This window comes from Ranitomeya imitator, chromosome 7, assembly GCF_032444005.1.
Source record: "Ranitomeya imitator isolate aRanImi1 chromosome 7, aRanImi1.pri, whole genome shotgun sequence".
Lineage (NCBI taxonomy): Eukaryota > Metazoa > Chordata > Amphibia > Anura > Dendrobatidae > Ranitomeya > Ranitomeya imitator.
Genome location: NC_091288.1, coordinates 75,050,860 through 75,063,033, shown reverse-complemented (window position 1 = coordinate 75,063,033; position 12,174 = coordinate 75,050,860). Strand labels below are relative to the sequence as shown.

General features: G+C 42.2%; 1 protein-coding gene across 1 annotated transcript; it reads left to right on the top strand.

Moving 5' to 3' along the window:
* The first annotated feature begins 10,086 nt into the window (after positions 1-10,086).
* On the top strand, positions 10,087-11,198 carry LRRC3 (leucine rich repeat containing 3). Its single transcript, XM_069733528.1, has one exon. It carries the CDS (start codon positions 10,191-10,193, stop codon positions 10,986-10,988), a length of 798 nt encoding a protein of 265 aa, XP_069589629.1. The 5' UTR covers positions 10,087-10,190; the 3' UTR covers positions 10,989-11,198.
* The last annotated feature ends 976 nt before the right edge of the window (positions 11,199-12,174 follow it).

Genomic DNA, 12,174 nt, shown 5'->3' with positions numbered 1-12,174 from the left:
ATATACTATATACAGGAGCAGATGACACAGGTATATACTATATACAGGAGGAGATGACACACGTATATACTATATACAGGAGGAGATGACATACAGGTATATACTATATACAGGAGGAGATGACACACAGGTATATACTATATACAGGGGGAGATGACACAGGTATATACTATATACAGGAGGAGATGACACACATATATACTATATACAGGAGGAGATGACACACACATATATACTATATACAGGGGAGATGACACACAGGTATATACTATATACAGGAGGAGATGACACACAGGTATATACTATATACAGGAGCAGATACACAGGTATATACTATATACAGGAGGAGATGACTTACAGGTACATACTATATACAGGAGGCAATGACACACGTATATACTATATACAGGAGGAGATGACATACAGGTATATACTATATAAAAGAGGAGATGACACAGGTATATAGAGGAGGAGATGACATACAGCAGGTATATACTATATACAGAGGAGATGACATACAGGTATTTACTATATACAGGAGATGACATACTGGTATATACTATATATAGGAGGAGATGACATACAGGTATATAGCATATACAGACGAGATGACATACAGGTATATAATATATACAGGAGGAGATGACACATGGGTATATACAATATACAGAAGGAGATGACATACAGCAGGTATATACTATTTACAGGGGAGATGACATACAGGTATATATTATATACAAGAGAAGACATACAGGTGTATACTATATATAAGGGAGATGACAAACATGTATATACTGAGGTGAAAATGAAAAGGTGTGAGTACAAAATGAGAGGAGTGAAGGAAAATAGTGGAGTGATCGGAAAATGACAGATGTGAGGTTGAAATGACAAGTGTTAGGGGGGAATGAGAGGAGTGAGGGGGAAAATAAGAGTGAGGGGGGAAATGAGAGGTGTAAGGGAGAAAATGAGAGGCATGATGGGAAAATAAGAGACGTGAGGTGCTATAACTAACCACAGATATTTACTATGCCCAGGCAACGCCGGGCTCTTCAGCTAGTATGTTAAATATATTAGATTAGGCGTTTTATATCATCTTTGCAGTAGTTGCTTTACAAGTACCTCATTTCTATGCTGTATTAACTTACGCTTGTTTATATATTGTTCCTTAAGAACAAATGCGCCATTAATATTCATTATTTACGATTGTCTCTACTTCTAAGGTGTTGTATGTATTACAGAAAAAACAAGCTGTCACATGAAGTATTATTATTATTATTATTATTATTATTTATTGTTATAGCGCCATTTATTCCATGGCGCTTTACATGTGAGGAGGTATGAATGAAGGTCTCTAATAAACTAATGTAATCAGTAGATTTTTTTTAAAATAGCCTTTAAGGGCAATGATTTGTTCAGACTCCTTCACTTATCCTCATTCTTGAGCTTCTAATTTACTTTATAAAAATATTTGACTTAAAAATTATATATATATAATAAAATTTCATAGCTAATCCTGGTTTATTATTCCAGGATTTATATCACACACATGAAAGGCTACAGAATGGGAACTGTTTTGCTGCCTATAATGAGTTTGTTTAAACAGCATCTGACAAGAAATTTTTAATGAAATGAGCTCCTTTCAGCCTCAGGATTTCATAGAGAAGCCGCACATCAGACGGCAACAGCCAGAGACTTTTCCAAAGAGATAGTGCAGCAGAACAGATGTAAGAGACAGTGAGTGGTGCTAAGAATCTCACAGAATACAAATGACCAGAGAACCCCAGGAAAGGCAAAATGGCCTTAATTGGTATAATACTGATCTTCCAACATAGTTAAAGGGTGCTATATTTAGACCGGCAAGCCATAGAATAAAGAGACCTCGCTACAAAAGAAGCTTTAAAAAAGTGTCTTTTGCCGTTCCATAAACTGTATATGTCACCAGTTCAAAATTACATAAGTCACAAATTTAATTTTATATTTTAAAATTGTTAACTCAATGAAATATAAAATGTTAAACTTCAAACTGATACAGGAAAGATATAACTCTTCATACCGTGTTAGCCAGTAGATAGAAAAATATCTACTTTTTCCCTCTCCCATAATGATAGTTCTGCTTCGCATCACTTGTCTTATCTATTGCATTATTCCTGTGTCGTCTTGTGTATAAATATGTGACTCTTCAGATGCTGTATTAGTCTTTGCCTGATGAAGAGACCTGAGTAGTCTCGAAAGTTTGCAATTTGTTACCATCTTTTCACTTAGCCATTTAAGATATCAACCACTGAGGACTCTCAAATCTTAATATTTTTCTAAATTCCAAACTTTCATTTTAGTTTAGTAATGCCAGTTTCGTTACTATTTATGGTTTGAAAACTTTTTCAAGGAGAAATTCAAAGCTAAGGTATAATGATCTGTAAGGCAGGACCAATAAAAATCTATGGGCCCATACAGTACTGCCGTATTTCTCCAATATTATGCTGAAATATGCAAAAGATTTTTCAAATGGATTTTTGATTAAAAAACAGGGTATTATTGATGTGATCAATTGTTCTAGACTGTGTATTGTACATCAGTGTTAAAGCGATTATCTGGGATTATATTTTTCTTTAATATGGGTCTACGAGTAATGACCAGGCCGAATGTTCCCTGCTATCCACCCCCACACGGTGTCTGCAGCCGAAGGAAATATGACACACACCGGTCTTTGGGATAACAGTTGCTTTTACTTCAGCAGGAACGGGAATTATAATTTGGAACAAATAAGGAACAGTCTCTCATGGATAGTCCACGGCAATTACAGTTCACACTTAGATGCTGAGGTGTGATTGGGGTCTGGAGCTTTAAGAGCACTGGACAGTGTCTTTTGATATCTTACAGTAGCAGGTAGATGCAGCAATTAGAGGTTATAGACCTGTAATCGGGGTTAGCTCCACAGTCTGTCACGGCACGTTCACAATTACTTATAGGTAAGTGTAAAAACTGAGGTGATTCCAGTCAGAAAGAATTTAAAATGATGTCACTTATAAGTGAATGTAAAATCTGAGGTGATTTCAGTCAGAAAGACTTTAGAATGATGTATGTAGAGGTTTTAGAGGGAACCCAGGCTCTTAGGCCTGCAGGAGATCTTGTAGTGAAAACAGCCTCCACGTGTGTTCTGCTCTCCCTGAAGGAATCCCTCAGACTAAAGGTACCGTCACATTAAGCAACGCTGCAGCGATCTAGACAACGATCCCAATCGCTGCAGCGTCACTGTGTGGTCGCTGGAGAGCTGTCACACAGACAGCTCTCCAGCGACCAACTATGCCGGTCCCCTGGTAACCAGGGTAAACATCGGGTTACTAAGCGCAGGGCCGCGCTTAGTAACCCGATGTTTACCCTGGTTACAAGCGTAGACGTAAAAAAAAAACACTACATACTTACATTCCGGTGTCTGTCCTCCGGCGCTGTGCTTCTCTGCACTGACTGTGAGCACCAGCCGGAAAGCAGAGCACAGCGGTGACGTCACCGCTGTGCTCTGCTTTCCGGCCGGCGTTTACACAGTGCAGAGAAGCACAGCGCCGGGGGACAGACACCGGAATGTAAGTATGTAGTGGGTTTTTTTTTTTACGTTTACGCTGGTAACCAGGGTAAACATCAGGTTACTAAGCGCGGCCCTGCTCTTAGTAACCCGATGTTTACCCTGGTTACCAGTGAAGACATCGCTGAATCGGCGTCACACACGCCGATTCAGCGATGTCTGCGGGAGGTGCAGCGACTAAATAAAGTGCTGGACTTTCTGCGCCGACCAACGATGGCACAGCAGGATCCAGATCGCTGCTGCCTGTCAAACTGAACGATATCGCTAGCCAGGACGCTGCAACGTCACGGATCGCTAGCGATATTGTTCAGTGTGACGGTACCTTAAAGAACATTCTAGACTTGCCTGGAAAACAGCTCCTCCTATTGACCATGTGACTAGGAGCTGGCCAATAGGACACCGGATTCACATCTCAGATCCTTAGAAAACAATAATTATGAGTCATTGTATACTTTCACCATTAAATGACGCCAGAACACAGCAAATGAGAAATGCATTGCATCTAAAATGACTAGGTGACTAGAAATGGAGAATTACAGCCCACAAATGCAGGGAACAATGTAGAAGGGCAGTTAGAGAGTGAGCTGTAGTGTACAGAAGCTACTCACAATGCAGGAGTACTTAAAGGAAAGGACTCACTCTCGACTGGGACACTACATAAGAACTAACAGGCAGGTAGTTTCTAACTGCCTGAGTGTTGTGCCTAGCTCCAATCTCTGCCTGCAGAGACCGCTCCTGCCAGAAATTCAGCGGCTTCCGCTGACATCACAGGAGCAGTTAATGACCGCTATGTGCCGACTTCTGGTAGAACAAGCAGGCAGTTAGCAATTATTTGCCTGATCATTTTTAGCGAAATAAAAAGTCATAGATAACCCTTTAATGCTATAATAAGATCACCAAATTCACTAAGAAGTGCACATCACTTAATGACTTTGTCACATCTTTTCATTGCTGATCACCTCTGTGTGCCTCGCTAAAAATGTTACTCTAGACAGGGACTGGTGTAACATTTTTATTGTAAAAAATGTCATTGCTATTGATGAATTTTACCAGTAGGCGTAGCCATGACCCGTCCTGCCACAGCTCTTCCCCAGCACTGCTCAATTTTGCAGAGTTGAATGAAACTGGATTGTAAAGTTGCAAAATGATTTATGCTAGTGAGTTAAAGGGGTTTGCCACATTATACATGTATTTCATTTAACAGATGTGTTGGGACATGAACTTGTGGCGCTTACTAATATATACTCTAAGTATAATGGACTATCCTGCACATGTTAGAGACTGCATTCTATTAAAAATGGCAAACAGAAACTGACAAAGTATGATCAGGCGCAGGCTGCTATGACTGCACAATATACAAACTAAAGAATACAGCAGAACCGTGGATATAACAAGATGTATGCAAACATTGAATATACAATAATTAAATTGCTCGCCATAAATAGTATACCGTATATACTCGAGTATAAGCCGACCTGAGTATAAGCCGACCCCCCTAATTTTGCCACAAAAAACTGGGAAAACTTAATGACTCGAGTATAAGCCTAGGGTGGGAAATGCAGCAGCTAGCGGTAAATGTCAAAAGTAAAAATAGATACCAATAAAAGTAAAATTAATTGGGACATCAGTAGGTTAAGTGTTTTTGAATATCCATATTGAATCAGAGCCCCATATAATGCTCCATAAGGTTACATAGGCCCCATTAGATGCTTCATATTAAAATATGCCCCATATAATCCTGCAGAAAGGGTAATAAGGGCCCCATAAGATGCTCCATAGAGATATTTGCCCTATATAATGCTGCCAGGGCCGGCGTCAGCACCCGGCGTACCCGGGCAAGTGCCGGGGCCCTGGCGAGACAGGGGGGCCCATTCAGGGCCGGTGTTATGGGCAGGCAGCTGCCAGTGCCTAGCGCCCCTGCTCCCCCAGGGGCCCTCAGCTAGTGGCACATCATGCAGCTGTTGTGGGGCCCCTGTGAGGCAGGGGGGCCGCCTGTTGCAAGCGCCAACTCCCCAGCCGCCGCTTTGAACTTTACCGGCATCTGCCGGTAAAGTTCAAAGCAAATGATGGAGGAGAGAGCATCACCAGACGCTCCCTCTCCCATCATTCCCCACTCTGCCTCTGACACTGCCGCTGTGGGTGCGTGATGACGTCATTGCGCACTCGCTGTGTGTCAGGCAGTGCAGCGGCAGCCGCCGAGACCGGAGCAGGGAGGGAGCAGCGCGGCGCGGGAACATTGAGAGGTGAGGAGTGTTTTTTTCTGTAACTAACAGTGAGTACTGGACTATGGATCCATTCTTGGGGTTGAGGGGGGCTGTGCTGTATACTACATGTCTGTGCTATATACTACATGGCTGTTCTATAAACTACATGGATGTTCTATATACTACGTGGGCCGTGTTATATACTACGTGGGCTGTTATATGCTATGTGGGCTGTGCTATAAACTACATGGCTGTTCTATAAACTATGTGGGCCGTGTTATATACTATGTGGCTGTGCTATATACTATATGGGCTGTTATATGCTATGTGGGCTGTGCTATATACTACATGGCTGTGTTATATGCTACATGGCTGTGCTATATACTACGTGGGCTGTGTTATACTACATGGCTGTGTTTATATGCGATCATGAATCGTGGTATGTGTTAAAGGGGGGGCCCACTGAGACTTTTTCACCCGGGGCCCTCAAAAACCTGGAGCCGGCCCTGAATGCTGCACAAGCGTTATGGCCCCATAAGATGCTCCACACAGCCACTTGCCCCATAGTGCTGCACAAGTGTTATGGCCCCATACAGATGCTCCGCACAACCACTTGCCCCATATATAATGCTGCACAAGTGTTATGGCCCCATAAGATGCTCCGCACAGCCACTTGCCCCTTATAGTGCTGCACAAGGGTTATGGCCCCATAAGATGCTCCCCACAGACACTTACCCCATATAGTGCTGCACAAGTGTTATGGCCCCATAAGATGCTCCGTATAGCCACTTGCCCCATTTGCTTTTGCTGCCATAAAAAAATATCACATACTTACCTGTCTTCGCTCAGGACCCCAGCACTTTTACCTGCTCCTCGTGCGGCTCCGTCTTCGGCACTGACATTCAGCAGAGGGCGCGCACTGACTATGTCACCGCGCCCTCTGACCTGAGCGTCCCTGCCAGAGGACGATGAAGACGGAGCCGCACTGGAACGAGGAGCAGGTAAATATCGCGCAGCGCTCCCCTCCCCGTATACTTACCTGCTGTTGGAGTTAGGGGTGTGGTTAGGGTTGGGATTAGAGTTAGGAGTGTGTTGGGGTTAGGGGTGTGGTTTGGATTAGGGTTAGGGGCATGCTTGGGTTAAGGGTGGGGTTAGTTTTATGGTTAGGGTTGGGATTAGGGTTAGGGGTGTGTTTGGGTTAGGGTTTAAGTTAGAATTGGGGGGTTTCCACTGTTTAGGCACATCAGGGGCTCTCCAAATGCGTCCGATCTCAATTCCAGCCAATTCTGCATTGAAAAAGTAAAACAGTGCTCCTTCCTTTATGAGCTCTCCCGTGTGCCCAAACAGGGGTTTATCCCAACATGTGGGGTATCAGCATACTCAGGACAAATTGGACAACAACTTTTGTGGTCCAATTTTGTTACCCTTGGGAAAATAAAAATTTGGGAGGCTAAAAAACAATTTTTGTGGGGAATTTTTTTTTCTCGGCTTTGCGTTATCAGCTGTAGTAAAACACTTGGGGGTTCAAAGTTCTCACAACACATGTAGATAAGTTCCTTGGGGGTCTAGTTTCCAATATGGGGTCACTTGTGGGGGACTTCTGTTTAGGTACATCAGGGCTCTGCAAATGCAACGTGATGCCTGCAGACCAATCCATCTAAGTTTGTATTCCAAACGGCGCTCCTTCCCTTCCAAACTCTGCCATGCACCCAAGTGGTGGTTCCCCCCACATATGAGGTATCAGCGTACTCAGGACAAATTGCACAACAACGTTTGGGGTCCAATTTCTCCTGTTACCCTTGGGAAAATACAAAACTGGGGGCTAAAAAATAATTTTTGTGGAAAAAAAATAATTTTTATTTTCACGGCTCTATGTTATAAACTGTAGTGAAACACAGGTTCAAAGCTCTAACAACACATCTCAATAAGTTCATTAGGGGGTCTACTTTCCAAAATGGTGACACTTGTGGGGGGTTTCAATGTTTAGGCACATCAGGGGCTCTCCAAACGCAACATGGCGTCCCATCTCAATTCCAGTCAATTTTGCATTGAAAAGTAAATCGGCGCTCCTTCCCTTCTGAGCTCTGCAATGCGCCCAAACAGTGGTTTACTCCCACATATGGGGTATCAGCGTACTCAGGACAAATGTCACAACAACCTTTGGGGTCCAATTTCTTCTGTTACCCTTGGGAAAATAAAAAATTGGGGGTGAAAAATTCATTTTTGTGAAAAAATATGATTTTTTATTTTTACGTCTCTGCATTATAAACTTCTGTGAAGCACTTGGTGGGTCAAAGTGCTCACCACACATCTAGGTAAGTTCCTTAGGGGGTCTACTTTCCAAAATGGTGTCACTTGTGGGGGTTTCAATGTTTAGGCACATCAGGGGCTCTCCAAACGCAACATGGCATCCGATCTCAATTCCAGTCAATTTTGCATTGAAAAGTCAAACGGCGCTACTTCCCTTCCAAGCTCTGCCATGCGCCCAAACAGTGGTTTACCCCCACATATAGGGTATTGGCGTACTCAGGGAAAATTACACAACAACTTTTGGTGTCCAATTTCTCCTGTTACCCTTGGTAAAATAAAACAAATTGGAGCTGAAATAAATTTTTGGTGAAAAAAAGGTAAATGTTCATTTTTTTTTAAACATTCCAAAAATTCCTGTGAAACACCTGAAGGGTTAATAAACTTCTTGAATGTGGTTTTGAGCATCTTGAGGGGGGCAATTTTTAGAATGGTGTCACACTTGGTTATTTTCTATCATATAGACCCCTCAAAATGACTTCAAATGAGATGTGGTCCCTAAAAAAAAAAGGTGTTGTAAAAATGAGAAATTGATGGTCAACTTTTAACCCTTATATTATAACTCCATAACCAAAAAAAAGTTTGGTTCCAAAATTGTGCTGATGTAAACTAGACATGTGGGAAATGTTACTTAATAAGTATTTTGTGTGACATTGTGATTTAAAGGCATAAAAATTCAAATTTGAAAAATTGCGAAATTGTCAAATTTTCGACAAATTTCAATTTTTTTCACAAATAAATGTAGAAAAGCATCAGGGGCTTATCTACAGCATTCTGTAATGCTGTAGATAAGCCCCCGATGTATCCTGAAAAATGAGAAAAAGAGGTTAGATTATACTCACCTGGGTGGGCGGTCCGATCTGGGGCCTCCCATCTTCTTACGATGGCGTCCTCTTCTTGTCTTCACGCTGCAGCTTCGGCGCAGGCGTACTTTGTCTGCCCACTGTGCCTGCGCACTGCAGTACTTTTCTCTGCCCTCAACAGGGCAGACAAAGTACGCCTGCACCGCAGCTGCAGCGTGAAGACAAGAAGAGGACATCATCGTAAGAAGATGGGAGGCCCCGAACCGGACCGCGATGCCTATTGGACCAGACCACAGCTAGAACGCCCCTAGGTAAGTATAATTTAACCTCTTTTTCTCATCTTTCAGGATACATTGGGGGCTTATCTACAGCATTCCAGAATGCTGTAGATAAGCCCCTGATGCTGGTGGGCTTATCTCACCTTTGATTTTGGGGGTGACAGGTTCCCTTTAATATGTTGTAGCTTTTTAGCAAGGATTTCATACCATACATTTATGATAAATCCATCACTTAACCTTAGGAGGTCCTGTAGACTTTATAGCCTTGTGCTCCATGGAAAATGTAGAATATTCTGGTTTTCCAGTGGGTCCATCCAAGGTTGCATAAAAACATTTCTTCACATTAGATAGCATTTTTAAAACGTTTTTGTCAACTGCAAAAACAAAAGTTGAATTTCTTAAATATTAAAGAGTATAGCTGCCATTACTTATTTCCAGGGAAGATGTTCCTAGAGGAGAAAAAGATGTTCCATAATATATCTGGAGATTTTCTTTGCTGCATTTTGTTGCTATGTAGATTTTTTTGGCAATTTATTTGCAAAACTATTCTACACAGGGACGACCACATATTTGGAAACCGAATCTTAAGAGTCCTACATTTTCTGCTTGACATTTGTATTTTTTTTCTCCCATTTTCATTCTTTTCTGTTCATCATATTATTAAAGCAATATAAAGAAGAGCACTTCTGTGTCCTTAGACGTTCCTTATATAAATAGTCCCGTTGCAGCATACAGATTGCTATTAACTTGACCTATGTATTCTATGTTTATTGAGGTGGCAGACAGAGACACATGCGCTTAATATTATGTATAGACTTGTATAATGTGCTGCATACATTGATGACATGAGACATAAAACTGAAGTTGAAAATGATATTTCCTTATTTTTATTTCACAGGTTGTTGCAGAAATAAGTATTCATCATTGCTACTGACAGGAGAATTCCTACTGGGTCGACTGCACAGTTATATTCAAGTATGACTTAAGTGTGTTTTGCAGTAGAGAGGTAATAGTCTATCCAATGTATGTGTACCTCTATAAGATGCACCCAGCAGAGCAGACATCAAAGTGTACAGACATTATATTCAACAGAGGTCTTCTGCTGTTCTTTTTCCATTTCCAATTCATTGTATCTTGCCCCAAAAGCTGTCAGTGTTCAGACAACAATGGAGCCGTGGTGGTCCAATGCAGCTCAAGGAACCTGGAAGAAATACCAATAGACCTTCCCATGGACACAGTTTCTTTAAAGCTTGATGCAAACAAGATTCAACAGGTACCCAACAATGCATTTAAGGACTTAAGTCATCTCCAAGAACTAGACCTTTCCCGGAACTCCATTGAGAAAATTGAACTGTCTGCTTTTAAAGGACTTACTGATGGTTTGAGGCTTCTGGATTTGTCTGGAAATCAGATTCAAAGTATTCCCAAAGAAGCACTGGCCAATCTGAAAGGCAAAATCCGCCTTTCTAATAATCCTTTACATTGTGACTGTTCCCTTCAGGAGATGTTAAGGGAACTGAACCTGGACCCAGACACAGTTAATGACATTTCTTGCCAGACGTCAGTACAGGAGGAATATGTGGGTAAACCTTTAATCCAAGTTCTGGACTCAGGCATTAATTTTTGCAATATCCACCATAGGACCACCGATGTGGCTATGTTCATTACTATGTTTGGTTGGTTTACTATGGTGATAACATATGTGGTTTATTATGTGAGACACAACCAAGAGGACGCCAGAAGACACCTGGAGTACCTGAAGTCATTGCCTAGCACTCAAATAACCAAAGACTTTGATACTGTAAGCACAGTTTTGTAAATTTGGCAACTGTGTAAAAAAATGACATTAGATAGTGCGTTGAGGTTTACTCTGAAAGTATACCGCCTACATACCAACTAAATTGCTAAAAAAAATTCCTGCTGCAAAGTATAGAGGGACAATAAAGAAAAAGAGTATAAAGAAAAACCTTCGTTTTGGCCATCGTAAGATAAAATTTCTACTCCAGTTTTTAAATAAAATTGCTTTGACCTAAGTATGGGTAACGCCATTGTAAATTTTTTTACTCACTTTCATAAATGGCTCTCAAATGCCTCTAATGCAATTCTGCAAATTTTGTCATTCTTCTGGCTTCTTCTCGCTTCAAATCTGGACATGTTGGATACACTGCAATATCTCTGTGTAATGATACGAGTACATTAGAAGTTATTTAACCCCTTTCTGACCTCGGAAGGGATAGTACGTCCGAGGTCAGATCCCCTGTTTTGATACCGGGCTCTGGCGGTGAACCCACATCAAAGCCGCGGCATGTCATCTGTTTTGAACAGCTGACATGTGCGTGCAATAGCGGTGAGTGGAATCACGATCCACCAGCCGCTATTAACTAGTTAAATGCCGCTGTCAAACGCTGACAGCTGCATTTAACTACACCATCCGGTCGCGCGGCCGGAAATGCGCTCATCGCCGACCCCCGTTACATGATCGGGAGTCAGCGATGCATCAGGATAGTAACCATAGAGATCCTTGAGACCTCTATGGTTACTGATGCCAGCTTGCTGTGAGCGCCACCCTGTGGTCGGCGCTCATAGCAAGCCTGTAATTAAAGGGACACTGTCACCTGAATTTGGAGGGAACAATCTTCAGCCATGGAGGCGGGGTTTTCGGGTGTTTGATTCACCCTTTCCTTACCCGCTGGCTGCATGCTGGCTGCAATATTGGATTGAAGTTCATTCTCTGTCCTCCATAGTACACGCCTGCACAATGCAATCTTGCCTTGCGCAGGCATGTACTATGGAGGACAGAAAATGAACTTCAATCCAATATTGCAGCCAGCATGCAGTCAGAGGGTAAGGAAAGGGTGAATCAAACACCCGAAAACCCCGCCTCCATGGCTGAAGATTGTTCCCTCCAAATTCAGGTGACAGTGTCCCTTTAAGCTACATAGCAGCGATCTGATGATCGCTGCTATGTAGCAGAGCCGATCAGGCTATGCCAGCTTCTAGCCTCC